Source organism: Micropterus dolomieu, linkage group LG07 (genome assembly GCF_021292245.1).
Source record: "Micropterus dolomieu isolate WLL.071019.BEF.003 ecotype Adirondacks linkage group LG07, ASM2129224v1, whole genome shotgun sequence".
In the NCBI taxonomy this organism is placed as follows: domain Eukaryota; kingdom Metazoa; phylum Chordata; class Actinopteri; order Centrarchiformes; family Centrarchidae; genus Micropterus; species Micropterus dolomieu.
In genome coordinates, this window is record NC_060156.1 from 17,013,276 (window position 1) to 17,041,175 (window position 27,900).

Consider the following 27,900-nt stretch of genomic DNA (forward strand, 5'->3'; position numbering starts at 1 on the left):
ACCCCCACTCGTAAACAGATGCTGAGTCTAGCGCTGGACCTGTCAATGTTCAGCGGTTTTACTATAGCTTTGTACCTGAAAGGAGAAGAGAAATTTATGCTGATTGACACTATTGTTCATAAAATCTTTATTATCCTGACTTCTACCGGACATTTTTTGGTCAACAACTCCTTCTGCATACTTTCAGCTACAGAAACCATTCAAAAAAGTATAATGAAAGTGAATGAGAATATACATTAAATTATCTTCAAACCCACTCCAATATGAAGTTCTGCTACTTATGCATATTTTCAGCTACAGACTTAATTTCAACTTTAAACAGGTCACAAGACTTTGAACCATGGTATTCAGGATATTGATATTTAGTGCAATTTTTTAATGATCACAGTCCAAGTTCTATGCTTTTTCATTCTTTTTCTGGGTTTATAATGGATGTGTATTGCGCTGCTTTAAGGGTCACATGACCTGTAATGTTAAAAAATGTCTGACTTCAGTCCTTGTAATGTCCACAACTTTCACTTCTCATGCACAATTTATACACCAAAATGTAGACACATTTGTCCTCTTTAACACAATGTCAGTGTTGAAGCTAACTATTAAGGACAGTTGGAAATTTCTGCCTCAAAGCAACAAGAGAGCCCTTCAACATATAGGTATCCAATAAATATTTTACTGATCTCCTGTTTGCACTAAACAATTGCAGTAATTTGCAGACTATAATGTCTGTAGGTACTATGGACAAACTTGAAATGATAACTGTTTTTGTCTTTGCTTGGAGAGACTGTTCATATAATGAACTCGTCAAGCTTTTTCATTAAGCATCTAATCAAAAACAACAGTAGAAATATGTTATTTTGTCTCATCACTTATTTCAATATGGCACTCCACCATTTCCTACAGAAGGAGACTCAATTTCTTCTTCTAATCAAAGAAAGCTTTGATAGCTATCTCACTGTAGATTAGCAGAGAGAATTCAATTACACTGCACGTAATTAAAGGCAACAGGAATGAGACTAAACAGCCACAGTACATAATATTAGCTCCTGGATTTGATGAGTTACAGATCAAAGAGACAGTTTGTAAATCTTAACAACTGGCATTAAATGTTCTTTTGCTCCCAGAAGCTCAGAAATGTCCAAAGATCAAAGCTGCTGAAAACAAAAGAGCATTTGTCATCTCCCAACACATTTTCAGACAGCTTTTCTCTACAAAAAGCTGAATCTGAACCCTTCTCTGTCTATCATAACCCTAATATGTATTCTGTTTCAGGTTGTTTCATCACAGATCAGCATTAGAACCTGTAGAATCTGTGGAGTTCTGCACTTCAATCAAATCATCTCTTTATATATTATGTCAGGGGACTCAAATCATTTTGGCTTGTGACTGCTGAACATATTTGCGACCCCTTATCATTGGTTGCAGACATATTGTAAAAACTCACACATGTTGAATATTTTTTAGGATAATTCCACTATTTTTAGACTCAATAATTTCAAATATTGAGTGTGTCTAATTACATTATTTGGTCTTTTATTTGTGGTAGCATTGTGGGGGCTTTAAAACCATATTTAGACTTAATGCTGAAGAATAAAACAATACCTAAAGCTTTATTTTACTGTAATAATTTAATGATTTTCAGAAGTTTCCTTAAAGAACTAAGATAATCTATAATTAGGGGAAAATAGTTACTTTGGTTAGAGTTTGGTCATTTGAATTTATAAGCAAGTCATTGATTTCCACCATAATCTCAATTTAATTCAAATGTGCTTTAAATATAACGAATACAGCCAACTTTATAATTAAAACAAAAAAAATCCAAATGCTTAAAAACTTTAAGGGACTTTCTTTTTAGTGCATGGTGGTGAGAGTGGGAATTCTGGGCAATGTGTATAAAAAGATGCCAGACTTTGATGCGGCAGACATGCATAAAAAAAACATGGTATTCACACACTGCAATAAGCATCGTATCGCATCAGAGTCTCTGTAGCTCTACGTGTGCAGGTGTATTTAATCTGAAGAAACCTAATCTGTAAGGAATCAAGAAAGTGAGAAGTTATTAACCCTTTAATAAGCATGCCCAGAGTAGTACCGGTCAGCGGAGAGAGCAGTGAGGGTGAACACGGAGACTCCCACCGAGGTGAGCTGGATGAACGGGATCAGTTTGCATCCAACGCGGCCGAAGAGCCACTCGTCCACCAGGTAGCGGCTGGCGTCCACTGGGGCGCAGGTCACCAGCAGCAGCAGGTCCCCCAGAGCCAGACTGGATAGGAACAAGTTTGGCACTGTCCGCATGGACTTCACCGACAGACATGTCTTCATTAAAGTGACATTTCCCACGAGACCCACGATAATGATAACTCCGTAGATGGCGGCGATTCCGATTCCAGGGAGCCAGACGTTGTACTGGTGCGGCTCTCCTGTGGAGTCCCAAATCGCTCTGGAAACATTCAGGACCAAAACCCTACTGTCCTCTGGGGTTATAACGAAAGACTCCTCCAGAGACATAGCAACCCACAGGGAGAGGACAAAGGTTTTCAGCGCGGGAGTCTGATGTGTCGTGGTGTCCGACCTTATAAACTTAATTCCTTCCTGCTGTTGCGTGCGTCATTTTACGCGTTACAGGCTAAATGCTGTCGGCGTGAGGGTGAAAAACTGTGTATAGTGAATGTGATTTCCACATGAAGTAGCTATAAGATTGTTAAAGGAGTGACAAATGTATTTAATTCAGAATTTATTGGTACATATGCACACTAAATGTCCAAGAATACACAAAGTGGTCATATTTTGTGGCTGCAAATCCATCCATCGTCAACCGCTTATCCTGCGTACAGGGCCAATCCCAGCTGACATCGGGCGCAAGGCGGCAAGGCTCACACTCACACCTAAGGACAATTTAGGGTCACCAATCAACCTAATCCGCATGTCTTTGGATGGTGGGAGGAAGCCGGAGCACCCGAAGAGAACCCACGCAGACACGGGGAAAACATGCCTTCTTGCTGTGAGGCGACAGTGCTAACCACTGCACCACCGTGCCTCCCGGCTGCAAATCCATCAAATGAAAATATAGCCTAATTGTCCTGTAAATAATCTTATTCGCATTTCAGATGTATATATTTTTGGTATATTTGAAAATGTTATATTTCACCACTTAAATGAGTGAAATGAATCACACTATGTGGGTTTTAAAATGGTTGGCTGCACAGCGTCACTTTGACGACTTGCCCACTTCACTTCCAAACTGCAGATAGCCTATTACAGGTTTGGTTAAACATTTATCTTACTCAGTAGATACTTTTATGTTTTCATATTTGAATCACCTTTAGTCGCCACTTTTCACCTAAGCACTATTCAAAGTCCCCACATCCAAACTGGAGATATTATTTGCGGGTGCAACAGATGGTGCCAGTGGGGTCAGAAATCCTTTTCTAATATAAATGCAAATTATTTTTTCTTGTATCAAGGCAGCAGATAAGAGAGATGAAAATATGCTTCTCTGAGCATGACTTGAACCATTTTAATTTTCCAGACTCTTCTGTTGTCCACATTTGAGAACTTTATTGCCTAATTTATAACGAATTGCCTAATGTGTTATCAAGGAACAAAATGGCCGCAAACCTAATTCTCAAAAGCACCAACTGTGTATAATTTGTTTCTGACTATTTGTATAAGATGGAGAGAAAAACATCCATCAAAGTAAAATGGCTGCTTGAACTTGAAGGACGCTTTTATCTAAACTCACAAACAGGAACACACTACAAAAGCTGATAATGATTCCACTGCCTGCTATTTCAAGTGAAAACCAGATTGATCCAAATGATGTTTTTCAGAGCCTTGATAGCAACTTCATCCACTTCTCTTCTCCTATGATGTCAAGGCCACCTCCTCACCATCAGTCTTCATTATCCTCAGCCTGTGTGGCTCACCATTTCAAATTAAATGCACAGAAAAGTCTCAATTTGTATTTATTTAGCTTCATTTTAGTTTCTGAAGAAATGCTTAATTACTTCTGTGTTCATATGATGACATTTGCTTCCACATTCATAGGCTATCTCCATGGCATTTGTCTTTTATTTTTTTTCTTTATAAATGCCCCCCCCCCCAAAAAAGCTAATTTCAAATTAAAATGTTATTCAAAGCTTCTCTCACACAATCTGGACATAGATAACCACTTGAGTCATCTTGGAAATGGCACGTATTTTGATAAAGCTGTAATGAACACAGCTGATAGCTACCAGCTGGGCTGAATCTGAATATTTCATGTTTGAAATTGAGCAATGCATCATGTTTTATTCTATTAATTATTGTATGTTTTATCTCAAGATCAGTAACCTAAATCTAGGGCACTTAACGCGTTATTATCGCGTTAACGCAATAATTAATTAACGCCGACAATAATTTTATCACACGTTAACGCAGTTTTTATTATTATTTTGAACGTCCATTGCTCACTGGCTCTTAATACACGTAGGCCTACAGTCAACCTAGCCTACTTCACTTTACTCTAACAGGGACACTTGATGCTGAACATAGACTGTATATGCTGCTCCCTAATAAAAGATAAATGTTTCAGAAAAAAACAAAAAGATTTTGTTTGGCTATATATATGTTAACCTGTTGCTCAGAAGGTGCCTGTTTTGGTGTTATGATCGTGGCTCTGGACTCTAACTTGTTTTAACAAGCTACAAAATGTAATGCCTTGGCAGTGGCAAATAGCTTTGGTTTTATATTTGATTTGATCACATTAATGTTTAAGTTGAGACATTTACAAGAAATATTTTATTGCTGCTGTATAAAGGGAACACTGCTGGTAAAAGCACCTTATTTTTATTTATTTATAGTGTTTGCAAGCCACATGTTGTTGCACTTTTGTGTATATGGCAGTACATTTAAATTAAAAGAGCGCAATACACTACTTTAGAATTCATTATTCAATTTTGCGCATAACAATGCAATTTTAATCGTTGTCCAGCACTAGCAAAATCCTTAAAATGTCTAATAGCCTAATTTAATGAAAGACAAACAAGAACAGTTACAGGATAAGAACAAAGCAGGGCAAGAAAGCATCAATAAAATGCCTTCAAGTATAACTATGTTTTAAAACACTAAACACAGTGTGCTCATCTGACCTCCAGAGGGAGACTCATAGCTCATCAGCTAAATGTATAGTTTCAAAGGAAAAAGACCTGTTCTGCAGAAAATGCCTGATATTTTATTATTTATGACATTATTAGATATATTGTGTATATAATACTGATGCATCAATGTATAAGTGGTGTTTTGCTGTTATAGCTTGTTGAGGTGCAGCTAATTTTACTTACTTTAGTTTACTTTATTTGCACAATAAAGAGGATACAAATATATTCACTGGTTAATTGCAGTGCAGGAAAGGAAATAAGACCACTTATTTAAACTGGCATTATTACTCATCATAAACAAAACAAAACAAACAACACAAAGCAAAAACAATATCTATATACACAAAAACACAAAAGAAAGCACAAAAAGTAAATAAAGAAAGAAAAAACTGAACAGAAACCTAGATCAGGTAGAAATGTAGCTACCAACAACAGAAGCATCCTGCGATAAGGTTCATCAGGAAATAAGAAATAGTTTTAACTGTGTCCTAAAAGATGTTAAAAAAGATAAGGTCAATATTCAATTAATTCCATAACCATGGACCTCTAAATTTCCATCAGAAGCTAACTTTAACTTCTTTATATACAATCAGGGTCGGGCCCTACCAAAGGGTCACATGATAAATCGCAGGGTGGTCAGATGAGAAAAAAAAAGAAAAGAAGTTCTGCTAATAATTTGATTATTTTTTTATTATACCTTGACCTCTGTGTATATTTAAATGAAATATTGTGAGAAAAGTACAGTAGACTACTTCAGTAAATGTAGGCTCATTATACCTGTAGTATATGTATAGTTACTTTCCACCACTGTGGAACACTAATTATTTATAGGGCTACATTCAACAAATTCCCCACAGTTAAAATGAGTTTTGTGTGTATTTGTTCAGCAAACAGTTGATACCATGTTAGACTTTTCCTTCAGCACCTTGGACAGCAGCCGGCTGAGCCTGCGGGCTTCTGTCGCCATCTGGTGGTGAAGATTTCGAATTGAAAATTGAAAATAATAAGTTGAAACTTTGATATGGCAGTAGGTTTTTGCAAGGGGTAAAGAGACAAACGGCACCAACAACAACAACAACAACATAATAAAAAACAACGACAATAATGAAAAAGAAATCAAAGTTGTTGGACATAAACATCCTTAATGTTCTGTATAGCCAGTAGCTGGTTTCAGTTGAACAAGCCAAACAAATGTTGACAGACACCTTTGTTCCAACTCCTCAAATGCTTTTCCCTTGTTGAATAATTAGCTGTAGCCTACTCCTTTTATTTCAACTGCTTTGTCCGTGTAGATTTGTGATTTAGTACAATTACATTTTTAGTATTTAGAATAGCTTACAGCTAACCAAGCCATCCTATAGCTGTGGGGAAGTACTCAGCCGGCAGTGAGTGGAGCATCCTTCTTCAAACTGGACAAAGTGAAAGTTCACGGTGACATGATGACTCTTTAAGGATTTATATATTATTTAAATTGTAAAGTTTGGACAGTTTTGTGTGAAGGCGATAGGGACATATGCCACACACTACAATCAATAAGAAGTGTAATACCACATGAGGAGATTGTGAAGATTGTAATGTTTTCACATGATCTCTGTGATGGACACCAAGACCAAAGCTGCTGTAGATATCCAGTTGGTTCAGGTGAGTGGGATGAAATTAAACTGTAACAAGTTTTAACATCAAATGTTTTACAGTGTTTGTCATTGTTAACACTCTTTAATAATATGTATACTTTTGTTTGGACAGAGCAGCGAGGTTGGAAGCTACCACATGGAAAAAGGTTTGAAGAGGAGCCTGGCACTGTTGGAGACGAGTGGCATACACAAATTCCTGAGAGAAAGCAACATCACCCATTTCTATGATGGCACATGCAGAAAGGTCTATTTCCTTATATTCATAAACAAGAGGGAAAACAAACAAGAGCATGTGTTGGCTGCATGGATGAGCCATTTTTACCTGCAGTGAAATATTAAAAGATTGTAAGCTTACATATGATTAACATACTGATTTTGATATGCTGCTTTGGGTTAACTTTTGTTGAAAAGAGACACATTTAATCTGGATTTGTAAGAATTTCAAAGAACCTGGGAAAAGATCATCAAGATGAAGGACTGAAGGACATTAAATGCTTTGCAGTGTTTGTAAAATGTCTTGTGAATTCACGTTTAACATGCAATAGCAGTTACGTTCTGAATTTGGGGCATTATCCAACTTTTTTAGTGTGTTGTGATGGTTGTGACCTTAGTAGTCTCATGACCTCTGAAGTAATGTAAAGCAAGACTGCATAAAATTTTACCTGTAAATTACATTTAATCATACAGTTTTCTGAAGTTACATTAAAGAAGAAAAATCCAGGATTGTCCAACATGATAATAATATGCTATGTAATATTAGCCTAATTATTATTATATATAGGCTATATAATGTATTTGTTGATTATAGTTTGTATTATTAATCTGAATCTGTAAAGGAAATGGTAACTATGTAGGCTAGTGCAGTAAAATTGAAGTGGATTAGAAGTAGCAGAAAATGGATATACTCCAAGTACCTGAAGTTGTACTAGAAAAAGTACTTGGTTAATTTTCACCACTACCAGACATTAAAAGTAAAATTGTGCTGGTCACTGTGAAGAGGCAGACAGGCTACAGGTCCCAACAGCCAACACGAGGCTGATCCATCACTGCTGACGTCCAATCAGATGAGGGCTGATGGGATTGGCTCAATCAATGTGTTGTTTCCTCTCGCATCTTGGATACGTAGAGCAGTCTGCGTTATTACCGTGGCCCTGCATGTTGTGCGGTTTCTGTCGTTTGTCATGGAAAACACGCGCTGCTTCACCAACCGCTTCTCTGACTACAAAGGCACGCTGCTCCCGGGTCAGTGCGCTCAGGCCGTCGTGCCCGCCGTCGTCGCCACCGTCGATAAAATCCTGAAAAAGGTTCCCATCGACATCAGCGACTGCGACGGAGGGCTGTACGATGGCCCTGCCGGGGTGGCTTACATGCTGTATCATGTCAGCGAGTGCCCGCTGTTCTCAGAGCAGCGGGACGCATATCTGAAGACGGCAAAGCAGATCATCGACGTGTCGGTCAGATACGTGGATGCGGAGCCTGACAAGAACATGCGCGCCGCCTTTCTGCTCGGCGGGGCCGGTATCTACGCGGTTGCCGCTATGATATACAAATCTCTGGGCTTGGCTGATTTCGTTAAGCCGCTGACCAAATTTCGTAACCTGTGGGAGGTGTGCGCGCCCATCAATTTTCTGGAGTGCGGCTCGGATGAGCTGTTTGTGGGGCGAGCTGGGTATCTGTGTGCTGCGCTGGTCCTCAGACAGAAGCTGGGCATAGAGGTGAGCTCCTAAACAAGAGGATGGCGCACTGTTTGTGGCCTAAAACAGGGCTGTCACTTGTTAACACTTCAAATTGTCTACATGTAGGCTAGATTTATGTACAGTAGGCTATCTCACAAAAGTGAGTACACCCCCTCACATTGTTGTAAATATTTGATTATATCTTTTCATATGACAACATAGCTTCAATGTAAAGTAGTGAGTGTACAGCTTGTATAACAGTGTAAATTTGCTGTCCCCTCAAAATAACACATCACACAGCCATTAATGTCTAAACTGCTGGCAACAAAAGTGAGTAGGCCTATACCCCTAAGTGAAAATGTCCAGACTGGGCCCAAAGTATCAATATTTTGTGTGGCCAACATTATTTACCAGCAGTGCCTTGACCCTCAGGCATGGAGTTCACCAGAGCTTCGCGGGTTGCCACTGGAGTCCTCTTCCACTCCTCCATGACGACATCACAGTGCTGGTGGATGTTAGTGAGCTTGTGCTCCTCCACCTTCCGTTTGAACATGCCCCACAGACGCTTAATAGGGTTTAGGTCTGTAGACATGTTTGGCCAGTCCATCACCTTTACCCTCAGCTTCTTTAACAAGGCAGTGGTCGTCTTGGAGGTGTGTTTGGGGTCGTTATCATGTTGGAATACTGCCCTGCGGCCCGGTGTCCAAAGGGAGGGGATCATGCTCTGCTTCAGTAGGTCACAACATGTTGGCATTCATGGTTCCCTCAATGAACTGCAGCTCTCCAGTGGCAGCAGCACTCATGTAGCCCCAGACCATGACACTCCCACCACCATGCTTGAATGTAGACACACTTGTCTTTGTGCTCCTCACCTGGTTGCTGCCACACATGCTTGACACCATCTGAACCAAATAGGTTTATCTTGGTCTCATCAGACCATAGGTCATGGTGCCAGTAATCCATGTCCTTAGTCTGCTTGTCTTCAGCAAACTATTTGCGGGCCTTGCCATGGTGACGCTGGTCCACCATGGCGGGGCCTGCTCTGAGTGGAACCTGTGCTTTTGAACCGCTGTATGGTCCTGGCCATTGTGCTGCAGATCAGTTTCTGGGTCTTGGCAAACTTCTCATAGCTTCTTTATGTGGAGCAACAATTCTTTTTTTCAGGTCCACAGAGAGTTCTTTGCCATGAGGTGCCATGTTGAACTTCCAGTGACCAGTATGAGGGAGTGTGAGAGCGATTACACCACATTTAACACACCTGCTCCCCGTTCACACCTGAGACCTTATACCACTAACAAGTCACATGACACCGAGGAGGGAAAATGGCTAATTGGGCCCAATTTGGACATTTTCACTTAGGGGTGTACTCACTTTTGTTGCCAGCAGTTTAGACATTAATGGCTGTGTGATGTGTTATTTTGAGTGGACAGCAAATTTATACTGTTATACAAGCTGTACACCCACTACTTTACTTTGAAGCTACGTGTCATTTCTTCAGTGTTGGCTTGCAGGTTTCTTAAATATTTATTTATTTAAAAAATTAAAAATATATTTTTTTTAAAGTATAATTGTTTTAGAATTTTGAGCTTTTGAGTATCAGAAGGTTCCCTCTGGCCCATTTTAACTAAACTTAGATGAAATGGGCCAGTTGTTCAGTTTGAATGTAAAGACAATTACTTTTTTTGGGACAGTAAGTTTAGCTGATAATGCTAATAAAGCTAATAATTTAAATTTTAGCTGGGTGCCAAAGCTGAGCAATTATTTCATTTAAAAATTATGGGTGTGTGTTTGGTGCCTCCCACCATAGCATCCTCAGACCAATTAAAACTATTGTTCCATGTCAACTAGTGTTGTAGCAACAATGTAAGATCTGTAACTGTGATTGGCTGTAAACCTTTAGGGCGCTTTAAAGCTCCAACCTTATTTGGCCCATTTTAGCCTTCACCCTAATTAAAAAGCAAATTATGCTGTATTATCATGCACATTATTCTAATATGTGACATTCTGCATAATGAGTAGCCGACTTTTGGTGCTTTAAGTGTATTTTGACACTAAGGCTATTGTAAGATATGTTTAGAATGAAGGCCTTTTGCTTTTAACAGAATATTTCTACATATTTGGTTTTACTGTACTACTCTTTCTATACACGTTTTTCCACCACTGCTACAACCAACTTTAATTAACATTTTCTGATGTTGTTAAATGTTTGTTAACACCAGGCCTAATACTTGTAAACATGTATGTAAATCAGATCTTTGACTAATGATAATCTATATGCAAAACTTACTGATTATTTTAGATTAGTTATTCAAAATGTCAGAAAATAGTGAACTGGCATCACAATTTTCCTAGAAGTAGTTGGGCCTATTGCTAAGCCGACAATTAATATTCACAAGATGATTAGTAAACAAAAACATAATTATGTGTAGCCTGTAGGTGCAACTAACAATTATTTTTATTGTCAAGATTTGATGAATTTATATTTTGATGAATACATAGCCTATATAAATTATTTAAAATATTAATAAAAATAAACCTTCATTCCATAAAATTTGGCAATCACTGTTTCTGAGAGCTTCAAGCTGTCCAAAATAGAGCTGGACTGATCATTCTGTTGTGTCAATATATCAGCCAATATTATCATATTGCAGACAGCTGTTGTTTTTGACTTATATCTCAGCTGCAAGTAAGAAATGTCAGTACAGGTCAATATAGAGGTTATCCACTAGAGAGCACCAATATGTTTTTTAACTGTAAAATGTTCTGCTTAGTCTCTCTAATCAATTATCTAAAAAATAAATAAATAAATAAAATAGTTCTCTGCATTTGAGCCATCTCAAGTAGAGCGGTGGGCAGCACCCAGGGACCAACTCCAGATCTCGGTCAAGAGCACTGGTTATAAATACATCTGATATACATTGTTTTTGATGGTGGGGGAAATCAGAGCACCCGGAGAAAACAAACACAGGGAGTACATGCAAACTCCATACAGAAAGGCCTTGCCCCAGCTGGGATTCGAACCCAGAACCTTGATGCTGCAAATTGATGAAAAAAATCCTATCATGTCCTAAACTGTCAAATATTGATATCAGCATCTGCCTCAAAAATCCTATATTGGTCATGCTAAAGTTTAAAAACCCAAAGATATTCCACATATAATGATATAAAACGGGGGAAACATCCACACATTGGAGAGGAGCGAAACAGCAAATATGAGATGTTGTTGCTTGATAAACAATTAAACAGTTTCTTGGCGATTAATTTTCTTTTGAGAATCGCTTCAGCTCTAACATCAGGTCTATATTTTTGATAACTCTTCAACCATATATGTGTATATACCTCTACTTTATGACTCTCTCTTTTATTCTGCAGATTCTGAGCAAAGATCAAATCAAATCTATTTGCCAGGCCATCATTGAATCGGGAAAACAGTACGCCAAGAGGAAGAGAAAGCCTTTCCCCCTCATGTACTCGTACTATGGAACGGAGTATCTTGGTAAGAACACCAGCTTTAAATAAAATTACTTCACAGATAGATAGAAGTTTGTCATTTTCCTTTAAGTCTAATGTCTGTCCTTGTTATCCAGGTCAGTTCGAGTGTTGATTACCATTTAGAAATTAAGATTTTAGTCATCTGATTATAGGAGGATCTTCCGTTATCACACAATGACAATTTGTAGGCAGTTAGAGATGTAGGGTTGTTATGTTAACATGTGTAAAATTTACATTTCCTTTCCTGGATTGCATCAGATGAAGACAACTGTCAGGGTTGGAGATCAAGAACTTTGAGGATGATGAAGGAGGTGAAACAAATTACACATTTTTAAAGTAGAAATATCTGGATGTTCTGTGAACACACCTGGTTAAAGGTGCTGCATGAGTTACAGTTTGCTTGTCCTGAAAGATTTGCTCACAAAGGGGTTTCTGCTTTTATTTGCTCAACATCAATAAGCTGCAGATAAAAATGGAATTCACAGACACTCAGAGAGCTGTGTTTTCCCTGCACGAGTCCAACGTTATTTAAGAAGACTCGGCCTAGTATCCCAGCGAATTATGTCCATTTTTGAGGATTCTGCACCTCCTCATTTATGTCCAATCCCAGCGTTGAGTGCCAGGGTAGGACGTAGTGTGCCATTTGTTTTTGTAAAGCACTTTGTGACTTGTGTCTGTGAAAAGTGCTATACAAATAAAGTTTACTTACTGACTGACTGACTGACTTACCTGCTTATGTAGTGAGGAGGACTGTAAAGGTGTGAAGATCAGGGTGGTGGATGGGTTTGTAGCACGTTTGACTTTCATGCAGGAGACCAGAGTGTGTTCCGTCAGAAACCTGCAGTTCATGTTTGTGTTTTTATTAAGAATAACCATGATCTTTCCTGAAACTGAAGTTAGGTGGCTAACCTTAAAGTATATGTTTGACATTTTTGGAAACATGCTTATTCACTTTCTTGCTGAGAGTTAGAAGATACTCCTCTCATGTTTGTACAGTAAATGTAAAGCTACAGCCAGCAGACAGTTAGCTTAGCACTAATACTTGAAATGGGGAGACAGCTACTCTGCATCTGTCCACCGGTAATGAAAACCGCCTTGCGAACACTTACAAGCTCACTAATTAATATGTTGTATCTTGTTTGACTAATCTGTACACAACTGAAGTGTAGTAACAATGAATTGCAGGTTTCAGGACCCAAATGCAGGACGAGTAGGCGGGACAGATACGGTCTCTTAGAATTTATTAACAAGGGGAAGAAGCCAAACTTACGGCCAACAAAAAACAACAAAGGTAATCCTAACAGAGGTAGTCCACAGAGCAGCAAAAACATAAACAAATAATCTAGGGGAAGACAGAACAAAAGGAAAATCCAAAAATGAGGCAGCAGAAACAGGCAGGCAGGCAAGACACACGGCAGAGGATGAACATATGACGAACCAGCAAAAGCTAAACAGAAGCAACAAACATTTAAGCACTGGCTAACAAGGAGGGCGGAGCACAAACAGGTGATACTAATAATGACAGCAGACAGACACAGGCAGGCAGGGTGATGAACTGACAGAAACACAGACAAAAACAAAATAGGCCCAAACTAACAGAGCTATTAACAAAGCCACAGCCAAATCCCAACAGAAACATGAACACCTATAAACAGATATAAAGTCGTAAATAACTCGCAACAGGCTGACAGGTTCCAAAACACAAGACAAGAATTAAACAAAACAATCAATCCCAAAACACAGAACAGGCAAGAATTAATCTAAACATAACAGACTAAATAATAGATACTGAACAGACCAATAAGCAAAACTCACAGAGACCTAAACTAAACCGGGCCGATCAGACAGGCAGTGTGACAGGGTAGAAATAAGCTTATTTTCCAAAATGTTGAATGTTTAACTACAATTTAACCATATTTTATTTGCCATAACCATGATCTTTCCCTAAGCCTAACCTTTCCGTAGTTACCCTTTGCATATATTGTAGAAAGCCAGACATTTTTCAAAAGTTGGCAAATAAACGTGAGAAAATATTCACCTTGAATGTAATCCGTGGTTTGGCAGAATCGTCCAAAGTCGACTTTCTTGCCTGGGGGATTTCAAGACTACAAACAGCTGTTTTAATTTCTTAAAGAGGTGGTATTATGCCCCCTTTTAAGGTTCAACATCTTATATAGGGGTTGCCAGAACAGGTTTACATGGTTTAATTTTCAAAAAACACCATATTTTTGTCATACTGCACATTGCTTTAGCTCCTCTTTTCACCCTGTGTTGAAGGCTTTGTTTTAGCGATGGAGTGATACATCTTTTCTCTAAATGATCTTTGTTGGGAGTTGCACATGCACAGTTCCTAGTTAAGGACTACTAGGCAATCAGAAGCAGAGAAGGGCGGGTCAGTGAGAAGCCGGTAAACACGGCTTCGGTTCAGCTGTATAGGCCCTTAGCAGCTTAGCAACATGGACTGGAGCAAGAGTTTCATAGTGGTGAGTTATTAATCTGTAACAAAAATATCTTTCATCCATAAAGTTTTAGCTGAGCATTGTCTCTACATCACAGTAACAACTTTATGTCCATTGACTGCCTGGAGAATAGCTAGTGTTTGGAAGGGAGAGAGGTGTGTGCTGCAGCTCAATGTTTTTCCACCGGTGTTTTTGAGGGCGTGTTGGACTAGCTGCTTGGCGAGCGTTATATGATGTGCATTTTGCTGAAACGCTGGACTACAAAGGAGCTGTTTTCAGGCAGTTCAGAGGAGTCTTTTCTGTGGGAGATGGGAACTCCCTTTGGGCTGGACTTTGGGCACTTTGCAAACCTATTGCATGCACAAAAAAGATATAAACTCAATCAAGGAGCGGCAAAAAGCACAATACCACCTCTTCACTCTGCATTTTCAGATGGAAGCATGTATAGTTCTTGATCACTCTGAGGCATTAGATGAATATCTTGTCTTTGAAACCTCAAGGTTACTGCACATAAGCATGTTTTTATTATTACTCTATGTTTTGTATTAGTTCTGCTCTTATTTTAATAATTTAATATACAGTTTCCTAGTTCAGCATGTATCCTCTGGTCAAATTTGTATCCTCTGGTCATGAAGTGGGACGGTGATTGTGCAGCTGCTTATGTACTTGACAGGAGCTCAACTATTCTGGGAATCATCAAGTTTCGGGTTCTAACCTTTTTCATGTAGTTTACAATTACTGTCAAACAGAACTATCAAGTTTGTATAGTAGGCTACAGTTTATAAGGTAAGAAGCAAAAATAACCCCAAAACTCTAGTAGTCCTTTGTGAATGTTTGTATGCTTTGGGTTGTGTCTGTTTGTGTGCCTGGCATGTTGCTTCCCTGCATGCCCGGTTTGGTGGGTGCATGTGTATGATCCCCCCGTCCTCACAGGTGCAGCCCACGGCCTCTCATCAGTGCTCCAGATGCTGCTGAGCTACCAGGACAACCTCAGTTGGGCAGAGAAGGACCTGGTGTGGCAGAGCGTCGATTTCCTAATGAACCAGGAGCAGAACTGTAACTGGCCTGCAGAGCTGGGTGCCATCATCGAGAGAGAGAACGAACTGGTGCACTGGTGCCACGGAGCCCCAGGTACACTCAGTGTTGTACACACATCACCGTGAGCATGCACAGGTGCTCATATACATGGCTTCTCAGATGTTGTTTTTCCAACCTCTTGTGCAGGTGTGGCGTATCTTTTTGCTAAGGCCTACCTGATCAATAAGAAACCCCAGTATCTGGACACGTGTATCCGGAGTGGGGAGCTCGTGTGGCAGAAAGGCCTGCTGAAGAAGGGACCTGGGATTTGTCATGGAGTTGCAGGCAGCGCTTACGTCTTTCTCCTGCTTTATCGGCTCACAGGCAACTCGAAATACATCTACCGTGCGCAGAGGTAAGAAATCCCTCCTACTGTTTCTCAGGACTGTCTAGAAATACTAAGGTCATGAGGTCACAGTTGAAGCCATCCCAAGCTGAAATGTGATGGCAGTTTTGATCTGTCTGTCAGTCCACCGCTTTGGTCCAGACTGAAAAATCTCAACAACTGTCGGATGGATTGCCATGAATTTTATTCAAATATTCATGAATCAATCCTATATCTCCTTATATGACCACCAGGAGGTTCTCTTTTCTGTTTTTAACTCTCAACAAATATTGGATGCATTCGTGTCTGTGGTGATTCCTAAACTTGTCCTCTAGCACCATCATCAGGTCACAATGTGAATGTGTTTATGAATCCATTGGTTTATGAACAAATACCTGCAAAACTAATGACATCATCAGCCTCAGCTGTACTTGTGTTTGCGCTAATTAGCAAATGTTACCATACTAATAGGCTGAACTTGCTGAACATGATAAACGTTATTCCATCAGCATGGAATTGTCATTGTGAGCATGTTAGCATGCTGATGTTAGCATTTAGCTTAAGTGGAGCCTCACAGAGCTGCTATGGCGGCTACCAGACACCCCGTCATGTCTAATTTATGTGTTTTTCTAGAATGTAAATCTCTTCTCAGGCAAGAAATACAGAAAACATGACTTCAGTGCCCTCAGTGTTTCTGTACATCCGTCCTGCTTCCCATCAGCTGTAATCTCTTCACTTAAAATGTCACTTTAGATTCATGTCTCTCCTCTCTTCTTATTTCCTCCCCAAAGGTTTGCAGAGTTCCTCTTCACTGAGGAGTTTAAGGCAGGCTCCCGCTCAGTGACCAGTGTCTTCAGCCTGTTTGAAGGCCTGTCGGGCACTGTTTGTTTCCTCGTTGACCTCCTGCAGCCGGACCAGTCAGAGTTTCCTCTGTTTAGTGTCTTTGTGTGAATGAACCTGCTGCTCAGACAACACTCCCTCCCTCTGAAATCTTTCAATAACTGGATTGGTAGAAACACTGTCTTGATTGTAACTGTGATCAGAGTGGGAGTGGGGGGATGGATGGTGTTTGGGATTTAGAAAATCACATTTGAGTACAGTTGCAGTAGAAAAAGGCTCTTTTTTGTGTCTGTACTAAAGTGGTTGTTCAGCTTGTCCAGGCTTTAACAGATTCATTCCACTTACTGTAACATTGTCCATTTCAATTTACAATGTATTCAGTTGTACTCATGCAGAGGTGTTCAAACTGTGGGCCTCCCCAGGGCGGCATGAGAGAGTTGAAGAGGAGGCGTGGAGTGAGAGACTTTGAATTTGAGTCACAAATGTTCTCTTTCTCTGAGTTATAACTCAGTCAAATCTAAACACAGAGACATGTTACACATACTTTTAGATTCAACGTGACTTACACTTCCAGATGAGATTGTCATTATCTCCAATGTCACTAATAAACGTCCATAAATCAGGAACGTCATAGAAAAAACAGTCCTTATACTGGAACTAACTGATTCATATTTTTAATGGTGCCAATTTCCCAAAATGGAAACAAATATAGTCTAAAAAACAGCTTTGCTCAAGTTTGAAAACCCCTGCAATAAAATATTGGCAGTTTTTTCTATGCTAGTAGATTGAAACTGCAGCATATTCTAAAAAGATGCTGCCCTCAGGTCAGAAACACACATGCACATATACCATTGACAGCTAAAATAACTGGCAATCACAACCCAATTCGCAGAAAAGAAAAACAGAAAAGAGAAACACAATTGTCACAAAATGCCTTTAAACCTTTTCTACCATTTCACCAGCTCAGCGTCACGTATTGTAGACCTTTGAGTTGATTATTGTGAAATTATTGTTGTCTGAACTTTTAATGACAAATATAATGGAGGGATTTTGATAATGAACCTGTAAAATAGTCAAGTTTGGTAGAGATGTAAAGCCAACAGATGATGAGAGAAATAACTGTAGATTGTCCTATTAATAGTGTGCATATGACAGACTCGCCTGTTTGAATTGAGGTTACACCATGTGTAGCAGTGTGACAGCTGTGTGTATATTTGATGTTTCAAACTGTGCTAGTTACCGTATGGGGATCTTCGAAATGTTCAATTTGTTATGATTTGAGAAAAAGTCAAGTTAAATTACAGTTAAATTACAGTTAAATTACAGTTGACTGAGGGATTGAAATTTGATCACATCTCTCTGACAACATTAGAAACCAAAAATGCTTTGGGCTGTGTGTGTACAGGGTAATAAAGTTAAATATTAGGAAACCAAAGGAGTTTCCCAAAGCTAATTGTGCTTGTTGTGGAACATTTATAAGCTGTGTATGTGTGTGTGTGTGTGTGTGCTTTTCCATTTGCAACAACAAAGTCTAAAGGATTATTGTTATTAATAATTAATAAAAGCGTCTGGATGAAATAAATCTGTTTTTTGTTTTCTGAAACTGCAACATTATCATAACTATCTGATTTATATGAAAACATATATTTAAAACATAAATCAAAGCATCTCTGACAATGACATTTCCAGTGTGTTTCCTTTACAACTTGACAGAGAAAGAAGAAAACATCATCTCATCAAGAGTCACATATCATATGTGAAACAGGTATTTTGGGTAAAGAAATAATAAGTATATACAGCATGTCCATCAGAGTTCATGGGTCTAAAAAAGGAGAACATTTTCAAAAAGGTTGTATCATATATATCCTGGACCAGGGTAACCAATACATCCATTGATCTATGGTTTTAATTAATGAAAAATTAAAGTTCTTAGTTACAAGAGAACAGCGATTTATTGTCCACCAGAGTGGAAAATTGTCTTTAGCTGGTCAAAACATAAAAGCAGCTCCAGAGAGAAAATTAGGTAACAAGACACAGTAATTTAACAATGTAGCCTACTATACACCTTAAATAATATATATTAACTACAACTTAGATAAAAAATGCAAGCCTAATAAAAGACCAAAGGGCATAATTATTACATTAGCCTACATTACATTTACTCATTTGGGAAACAAATTTACATTTGAGGAAAAACATACAAGCATCAATAAAGCAGCAATAGGCTGCAGTATGAGATCTACAAGTGACAACAGATAATATAAGAGTTAATAGCATGTACGGGGACAAGGGAATCACTTTGTGTTGAAAAGTGATGGGGACATAAGGGCTCAGATTAGGGGTATGATGATACACTTGTGTCATGAGATAAGACAATGCTCAAAAACAAGATGAGAAGATTTTAAAAACTATTTTGAAGAAATCTGAAATGCTGCAATATATTGCGTGTGGTAGCTCGTTTCCACCATCGTGGTGTCACAGATGCGAACAGCCGGGACTGGGATTGCATTGTGTGAAGTGATGGCAGAGCCAGGCGGCATTCGTTGAAGGAGCGTAGTGGCCGAGAAGGAACGTAAACTTGTATTATGGAGTTTAGGTAGATACATGGGTGCAGACCCAGTAGTCACTGTGAATGCAAGAATTTGAAACTTGAATCTGATTCTGGAGGCCATGGGTAGCCAGTGGAGATCACTGAGTAATGGACATTTGTTTCTTCTATATTTAAATTGCTTTGCATGTTTTCTAGGCAAATAAACCTTTCTCAAAGGATTTTCATTTGTTAGTTAACATTTCTTGGTGCAAGATATTTTAGGAACATTTTTAACAAATGCTTTCAAAATGTGGTGAGGACATTACCCCAAGCGTCTCTGGTGTAAATGACACCTATTACTAGGGAAAGAAGTAAGAGTTAACAAAATAGTGCAATCAATACAAGATAATAGTAAGGAGATAGAAGAAGAAGAGCAAAGGAAGTGCATGTTAGAGGTTTGGGGTTAGATATGTTATAAGAGAAAGTCTTCTCAGAAGAGATATCCTAAAATCTCAAAATTTTAATAATTCCCGAGACAAATAATTTGTACAAATACCCCCTTCTGTCTATTACCCCTTGATATTAAATGGCTCTTTTGTGTGTTACAGATGTAGGCTGGTGTTAATGTTTGTCATGGGTAAATGAGGCATTCCTGGCTATTGGTGATTTTTGGATGTGCTAACATTTTGGGTAAATATGATAATTTTTTCAAGTTTTTAACATTTAATGAGGTAAATTACATGTTTAATCTTAATGAATGTGTATTGTTAGAGCTCAAGCACTTCAGATTTGGACTGTGAGAGAGTTCCACCCTGTTAGGGACACATAGATATTGCAAAGTGTTAATAATGTAAATATTCAACAATACTTAGCTTTTCTTACACCTTATGTGTCCCTTATTCCAACACATACATCCTATTTCCTTGAATGTTAATAAAACAAGACTTTTTGAGCAGAACATATGTTCATTTTTTAGAAATGTCACGTTTTTGCACCCAATTTACGCAAAAATGTTGAATTATAACAGAAATGTACACAAACAAACATGTGTATGATGTTAATAATTTACAACTTTACAAATTAACATAAAAATATGCAAAACTTTCAATATGGTCTTTAAGTTATTTAAAAAATAAATGTTACCAACAGGGTGGAAAGCACCCTAACCTAACTTTGTCATTAACTCACACATTTTAAATTAATAGAAAATACATTAAATACTTTTTTAAACATACAGGACATTAAACATAAAAAAATACATGTTACTGCCTATCCAAACATTGTGTAAATGAATATTAACTGATCATACACAAGAGGGTGTGATCAGTTGATACTTGATAGTGATGCAGTGGGACAGAGTTAAAGCCAACTAAATGGATATAGAATATATTTGTATATATCAAAAGTGTTAACTTGCATGTATATTGGTAAATTACACAAACAGTTTAAATGACAATTTAATTATTATTAGCATTTATATGCATTTCCTGATATTTTGTAATAGATTTTTTCAAATGTCCACCCTGTTATGTTCCAACCTGTTGGGTATATAAACCTAACAGGGTGTACATTTTAAAACCAAATTAGCCATTGCTCTGTGAGACAGCAAGCACAAGATATCTCTCCACAAATACATAGTACTTTAGTGTAGATATCAAACATGGTTGTTATTTTTGAAAAATGTGGTTTACTTTCTTCATAATTTAGCCTAACAGGGTGGAAATTCAAGAGTAGGACACCCAAGTTAACGCCATAAAACTTGCAAAAGAAACAGACAGAAAGTTGGTGTCCAACTCAATTTGCTCCTTTGAGTTCTCCTCTAATGGAGTGATGTACTTCCTGAATATGGACTTATGGGAATTGAAGTGGTTTTTTGTTCAGAAGGTGAAAAAAACACAAACTAACAGGGCAAATGTGTCTCACTGAAACTGAAAAATCGCTCTGAGGACATTGTAAAAAGCAGTGTATGTTCCCTCAAAAAGGTTATTAAAAATTAAAATATATGTTTTTACATGAAATGTTTTGTGTTGATGTTATAATTTAATTTATTTCAAGTACAATATTTAGAGTAACTTCCTGGGGACTTAAAAGTCACCAATAGCAGAAATGACCCAAATATGTGAGAAAGGTTTACTTTCTGAATTGTATCCTTAAAACTCAACACATAGCTTAATATTAATTTAAATAATAAAGTGACGCTCCTGTTTCTAACTTATCTGTGATTTATCTGATAAGTAAAACAATCCTTAATGCTGTCTAACCATATCGAGGCTATAGGCTACATGTCAGTCCGCAGGGCGTTTCAGTGACAGGTGTCGTGCCGACAGCACGCGCCAGAGGGCGCAGTGCCTCTTGCGCCCCCCGCAGACCCTGCCCGGAACAACACTTGGCTGTGAAAACATCCTGCCGGCCTCAAAATCGCAGAGGAGCTGCGGGTGCGGGCGTCCCCTCCAGCGGGTGACTGACTGACGGGCCGCTCGGTGGTAACGTTATGGACGTGCGGACCCCGTGCGAAGCAGCGTGTTTCCCGCATTCCCCAAATGGCGGAGTGAGCGAGGATGCGACTCCCCAGTTCCATCTTTGTGTCGGTGTCTCTGTTCACGGCCGAGACCACGGCAGCGCTCTACCTCAGCTCCACGTATCGCTCAGCTGGAGACCAAATCTGGCAGGGGCTCACGCTCCTCTTCACGCTCGTGCCGTCCGTGCTCGTGCAGCTGACCCTCACCTTCATCCACCGGGACCTGAGCAGAGACAGACCGCTCGTCCTGCTGCTGCACATCCTGCAGCTCGGACCCGTCGTCAGGTCAGTGGTGGCTTGTTGATCTGTCTGTTTCTCTAAAGGCTGGCCCGTACAGGCGCACGGGATCGCGTCCCTGATCTCCACCGTGTCACACAAAGAAACGGTTTATACAGAGGTGATTTTTCTCGTTTAAAAACATCCCCAACCTGCCTGCACATAAGCTGATTACGGATGCTTTGATGAATGCGTCGCGCACATGCTGTTGTTTTGATTTTCTCCGTCCTTTTGCTCCAACTCGCTGCTTATGCGCAGTGAATGTATGTCTGTGCCATGTAGTTCGGAAATATACTGCTGATCAATACGCCCATTGCTTATCGATATGTTATATACACAGCTGCCAGTCTGCTCAGCCACCACCGGCTATCCAATAAGATCTCTTCCCTGTGACAGTTTGATCATCTTCAGCTGTGTTATTCATGGCTGCTCCGTCTGAAAGGACATAAAGCGCTGCTGGAGCGCATGAAGAAGCTGTTGAAGCTGGAAAACATCTGCACACTAGTGCTTTAAACCATAATAGACCTTCTTCCCGTGTAAGCCCTGATCTGACCTGTCTGGACCATCTGCCTGCAGCAGTAGGAGCCTAATCCTGCATGTAGAAAGCCTCCCTACTGTACTCACAGACAGCATGATCAATACAAACAGCAGGAGATCTGGTAAAAAAACCCAAAAAACTCATTCATCTCCTGTAATATGGAAACTAGAGCTGAAACGAGACAGACAACTATTTTAGTATTCGATTAATCATTTAAATCATTTTTCAACAAACACTTGCTTCTCAGTGTGAGAATGTGCAGCTTTTCTTTGTCATTTTAGTAAAGCGAATCTCTTTGGCTTTAAGGCAAAATTAAAGACATTTGAAAGTAAATGAATGTGATGGCCATATGGGTAAATGATTAATCAATCAATAGAGAAAATGTTAAGAAAATGTTCTGTACAAAACAGGCATCAGGTGTGTAAAGTGTGCAGTTTTATCATAAATAAAGAGACGTCACTTTGGGCTCTGATTTAATGATTAAATCACGATGACGATTAATGGATTAGTCTACACAGCTGTTAGTTGCAATCATAAGCACACTCATGGCATGACAGTAGGCCTTGTGAATATAAACAGTCAATTTAGCAACTTGTAGTTTCATAGAGAGATTTGAAAACCTTTACCTTGGATGCTAGGAAATTGAGGCGTATGTGTAAATGATCAATCAAGAAACTAAAAGGCAGATGGACAGGCAAGGGAATAAAAACACTTGTTAGTTGCAGCCCTAACGGAAGCCCATCATAAGAGTTGGAACGATTAGTCAATTCACTGATCAGTGGATTGACAGAAATTAATCTGCGACAATATTTGACATTTAAGGTTTTAAAGAAGAGGTTTGGTACATTGCGGCATGTAAGTGACAGGAGTGAATATGATAAAGAACGGAGAAGAAACTCCAAAGGTAAATTAATGAAATTAAGCAGCAAATACAAAGTCAAGACAAAAAATATCAGCAGTTCCTGCAAAATATCTTCATTCAGTGTTTTTTTCTTCATAAAAAGAGAAATATTTACACAAGTTCATAATGCTAAGTTATTGTCAAAACCTAGAGAGGCACTTTGTTTATACAATAGTACCAAAAAAGGTCTCGAGAGGAAATGCCATTTTCCAGTTGACCTTTTAATCTACTGAGCATAGACTCCTATAATATTGTTTCTGCCAATTCATCTTTCACATCCGGATTTTCAGCCGTTTTAAAAGTTATTTTTGGAATCTAGAGAAAATCCGTTTTACTGTTTGGGGAACAGAGAGTACAGTAGGCTACGCAGTGTGGCGCCCCTAAGCTTCAGTAATCTCTGAGCAATCTTTCCCCCCTATCCTGTTTATTTATTTTCTATTTCTATTATTCCTCTACTTTTTTTCTGTGACTATTAGAGTATGTTATAGATACTTAATTTGTCTGTGTGTTTGTTTTTGTTGGGGGAGATGAATGTGTGGTGTGTGAGACACGGGTGAGTATTGTTTAGAAAAGCAGACCTATACAGTTACTGTTTCATTCATTATTGACAAGCAATCAAAAGATTTCGATTGAAAGTCTCAATTTGTGCTTCGTATTTGTTTTTACAATTTTTAGATGTTTTGTGAATCTTTAGAATAATGGATTGGTCTGTAGATTATTCAGTTCAACAGTAATAGTAGTAATAGTAGTTATCAATAATAGTAATAGTAATCAGTCAATAAACAAACTTACCCTGAACCAGCAATTTTGATAATTGATTGATCATTTCAGTCAGTTATTAAGTAGAATGCCAATGGATTATTGGATCCAGCTCCTCAGATGTGTGACTTGTGCTGCATTTCTCTGTCTTATATCATCATGAATTCAATATCTTTGGAGTTTGGACTGTTTGGACAAAAATAGTTTGGAGACGTCAATTTGGGCTCCTTGGACTATTTTCTCTGAAATGTTAAGATTAAACAATTAATAAATTAATCAAAAATAAACAGCTGTTACTTGCCATCTTAAGTAGACTTGTTACTATTCAATTAGCCTTCAGCCAGAGTATATAAACTGATAGAGACTGTTATATTTATGAAGACCCAACAGCATCCATATTTTTTATCTCTGGCAGCATGTTGACTCCCCAGCAGTGGCTTCTGTGGTGCTGACCCTTCCCGTTTCCCCTCCAGTGTGCATTCAGATGATTACTCTTCAGACTGCGTCTGTCCTCAGTGAAGAGCAGATCTAAGAATAGAGTGTGTCGCAGCTGGCTCCTTATCTCTGACAACACAACCAGAGAGGGAAATGTCTGTCTCTGTACTGTACACTTCCTCTTCTCAGAGTCTCATCCGCCCAAAACAACACTTCTAATATCTTAAGCAGAGTCCTTATCATGCTTTGTCGTGACAACAACGCTTTGCACTGCTGCTTTAATGTGTTGAAAACACTCTAATAAGCAACCTTATTTTAATTGTTTGTGAGTGTACATCAGACATGTGTGTTCATTTCTTCATTTAATCTCCAACAGAAGTTTGATAAGCATGAAAGTACATTGTTGGCCTGAGGAACAGTAGTTTAACAAAATAATATTAAAGGTCCATGTACCAATGTTTTCTGTAGATTTTACAATATTTAGAGTCCCCCTTCACTCAAAAAAAGTATTTTTAAAAAAGTAACAGTACAGAGTGATGGGGGTGCAGAGTTTGACACTAGAAGACGTTTTTCACATTCAGTAGGAAAGTGAAGGAGGAAAGTTAAGATGACATGTACAAGTGGATTTAGAAACTATAGTTCAATATGCAACTTACAGTATGATGTGGAAACTTGAAATTTCCTGTGAAAAAACACCAAGAATAAGCTTTAGGCATAAACAACAGTTGCTTTTTTACACATCAACATTATGATTCACTTGGAGTCATGTTTGAGTTCACCCGAGATTCACTCTCTTTTTGCTCAGTTTTTCTCCACCGGCTCCTGAGGAAAATATCTCTTGAGCTGCTAAATGCTCCACTATGTTCACCAGCTAGTCAATATCTTTGTCTGTCTGCTGTTTGGTGCTGAGCAGTTGGGAGCCGGAAACCGAACAAAGAGCTGAAAGATGCCACAAAGCTGAAAGAAACTGCAGTAATAATGTGATCCATTGATATTATATAAATGTTGATTATAGCCGCTTTAAGTCGAGATTATGTTATCTGTCTGTTGTGAGTAAACTCCACTTACTCTGTTACCTAAAGACACACAAACACATCGACTTAAAACATGCGGAGTTGAGCAGGGACAGATGCTTATCGCTTCATCCTTCAATGAGATTTTGGTATTTTAACATCCGAAAAGCTGCTCAAAGACTCAGCCTTTTTTATTTATATTTTTTAAATCAGTCATGCATTCACTGGGTGTGCCACTCCAGTGTAGTTCAAGCTGATAAACAGTCTGTCCCTCAGCAGCCGCTTGGTTTAAATCCCCCTGCCTTGCTGTTTTATTGGAACCCTGTATCAGTGCTGCTTTACCAACACAGACCTCTGGCCTTTTTCCCAAACCCAGCACTAAAGTGTTTTAGTATCTCACTGGCAGACAACTGACTGTGACTGTTACTGAAATCTCTTTAAACAGAGAGCTAAATGCTGGTGTACCGATAGATACTGATGATGAGTATTATAAATATATATTTTAATAGTATATAATAAACTGTCATCTACAGCTGCTCACAATTGTTGCATTTCATTGGTATGTTATTTCCTTGGTACACACAGGTCACCAGTCATATCACAGACCTTTTACTGAGAGAGAAAATTTATCTACAACAGATTGGCTAATCAATAGTTTAAATAATTTATCAAGCAGATAATGCCAATTTTTCTCACGTTACAACTTCTCCAATGTGAGTAGTTGCTCCTTGTATTTATATTATATCACTTAAAACTTAAACTGATCTGTTAATGATTGATTGTTGTTACAAGATATCCCCTTGTGCTCTGTGAAATTGTGATGGGTATTTTTCACTACTTTCTGACATTATATAGACTAAACCATTTATCAAAAAATCAAATAATCAGTAAATTAATCAAAAATGAGAAAAAGCAGAAGCTCCAGCCCTAAATTTCTTCAGAAAAAGAAGAGAACTCACAAGAACACAATAAATATTAGGAGCATGCACACACAGGAAACAAACACACAATCAAAAGAGACATTACAAACAAGTAAATAAATATAAAATCAAAAATAATAAAAGTGCAGCCTTACCCAGTAGACCGCACTAGTCCATTCAGTCTGATAAAGCGTGAGAGTTATCTTTACAAGTGATACAAACATCTTCCAGAAAAGCCTTTAAGGGACCGAATTTTCATAAAATTTCCTCAAACTTGATTCTTTCACATTGGGAGGTGCATGACAAATCATTTTGCTCAAGATGTACTGAAGGTATTTGTGATGTTTTCCAAAGATCAATTAAAGTTTTTTTTTAGCTCTTATAGTAAGCATTTAAACTGTGTTTGAAGCTGACTCAGTGTGGTCGAATGTGATCCAACATCTAATCTGTGTATAAAGAGGCACTTCAGCAAAATATGCCATTCATCACATTGTGCTGACACAGGAAATGCTGTGAAGTTTACTTTTTAAATAAGTAATTAATTAATTTTCAACAGTTTTGATAATTGATTTAATCATTTAAGCCACTTATCAAACAAGACCAAGAGTCTGCAGCCATACTGACTGAAATGGGTCAACAGATATTGGATGGGTTGCAGAGCCACTCTGTACAGGCCTTCATGTTCCCCTCAGGATGCATTCTAATAGTTTTGATGATCCCTTAACTTTAGCTTTTTTGTCCAGTACTTTGGTTCAATACCTGCAAAACTAATAACATTCCTGTCAGTTGCTGTACTTGTGTGTTTAGTGCTAATTAGCGAATGTTAGCATGCTAAACTAAGATGCTGAACAGTTCAACATCAGCACCTTATTGTTTTTGTCATTGTGAACTTGTTAGCTTGCTGACATTAGCATTCAGCTCAAAGCACCACTGAGCCTGAGAATAGCCTCACAGAGCTGCTAAAACCGTAGTAGACTTGTTTCTTTAAGTTTTTGTGTGTTTGGGTGATGTCAACTTTTATTTTTATCTTATTTTATTTTGACTTACTGTATGTATGTGTTTTTATGTTGATTGTATGCTGAAGAACTTTACCTGTATTGAAAAGTGCTACTCAAATAAATTATTATCATTATTTTTTTATTTTTTTATTACAAGAATTGTATAGTTACAGTTCACGTTTTTATAAGGAACAAAAAACAGAGACAGTGAAAAACTAAATAACAAAGAAACAAACAAAAAAAATTATAAAACAAAAATAAAGTATACAGCCAGAGTGTCAAACAATAAATATCAGTTAAATTAATTATAAAGTTATATTAGATAAAAGTTGTAAACATTTTGATGCTGATTTACTCTTCAGTCCAGAAATACA

At 38.4% G+C, this 27,900-nt stretch overlaps 3 protein-coding genes and 1 long non-coding RNA gene across 4 annotated transcripts in view; 2 read left to right on the forward strand and 2 right to left on the reverse strand.

Moving 5' to 3' along the window:
• LOC123973470 (gastrin-releasing peptide receptor-like) overlaps nucleotides 1–2,505 on the reverse strand; it is a 4,864-nt gene extending 2,359 nt beyond the window's left edge. Inside the window, exon 1 of the mRNA XM_046053536.1 lies at nucleotides 2,090–2,505. Within this exon, the coding sequence (XP_045909492.1) occupies nucleotides 2,090–2,505 (416 nt within the window). The remainder of the gene's footprint in view (nucleotides 1–2,089) is intronic.
• A 3,302-nt stretch (nucleotides 2,506–5,807) lies between these two features.
• On the reverse strand, nucleotides 5,808–9,035 carry LOC123973488. Its single transcript, XR_006825630.1, has 2 exons — nucleotides 8,857–9,035; nucleotides 5,808–6,102 (listed from the first exon to the last, which is right to left on the reverse strand). It is a non-coding gene; the product is annotated as an uncharacterized LOC123973488 (long non-coding RNA).
• On the forward strand, nucleotides 7,804–18,199 carry LOC123973466 (lanC-like protein 3). Its single transcript, XM_046053528.1, has 5 exons — nucleotides 7,804–8,484; nucleotides 11,818–11,941; nucleotides 15,330–15,527; nucleotides 15,621–15,828; nucleotides 16,590–18,199. The coding sequence occupies exons 1-5, from the start codon at nucleotides 7,834–7,836 to the stop codon at nucleotides 16,747–16,749; spliced, it is 1,341 nt and encodes a 446-aa protein (XP_045909484.1). The 5' UTR covers nucleotides 7,804–7,833; the 3' UTR covers nucleotides 16,750–18,199.
• A 3,375-nt stretch (nucleotides 18,200–21,574) lies between these two features.
• xk (X-linked Kx blood group (McLeod syndrome)) overlaps nucleotides 21,575–27,900 on the forward strand; it is a 10,938-nt gene continuing 4,612 nt past the window's right edge. The window contains exon 1 of the mRNA XM_046053526.1: nucleotides 21,575–21,971. Within this exon, the coding sequence (XP_045909482.1) occupies nucleotides 21,727–21,971 (245 nt within the window). The 5' untranslated portion in view covers nucleotides 21,575–21,726. The remainder of the gene's footprint in view (nucleotides 21,972–27,900) is intronic.

Bases quoted from the DNA above. Each gene is read 5' to 3' on its own strand.
- LOC123973466 (XM_046053528.1), top strand. From the start codon at position 7,834: ATGAGGGCTGATGGGATTGGCTCAATCAATGTGTTGTTTCCTCTCGCA. The intron at 15,528-15,620 runs GTACACTCAGTG...CCTCTTGTGCAG, and splicing joins CTGGTGCCACGGAGCCCCAG to GTGTGGCGTATCTTTTTGCT. The intron at 15,829-16,589 runs GTAAGAAATCCC...TCCTCCCCAAAG, and splicing joins TACATCTACCGTGCGCAGAG to GTTTGCAGAGTTCCTCTTCA.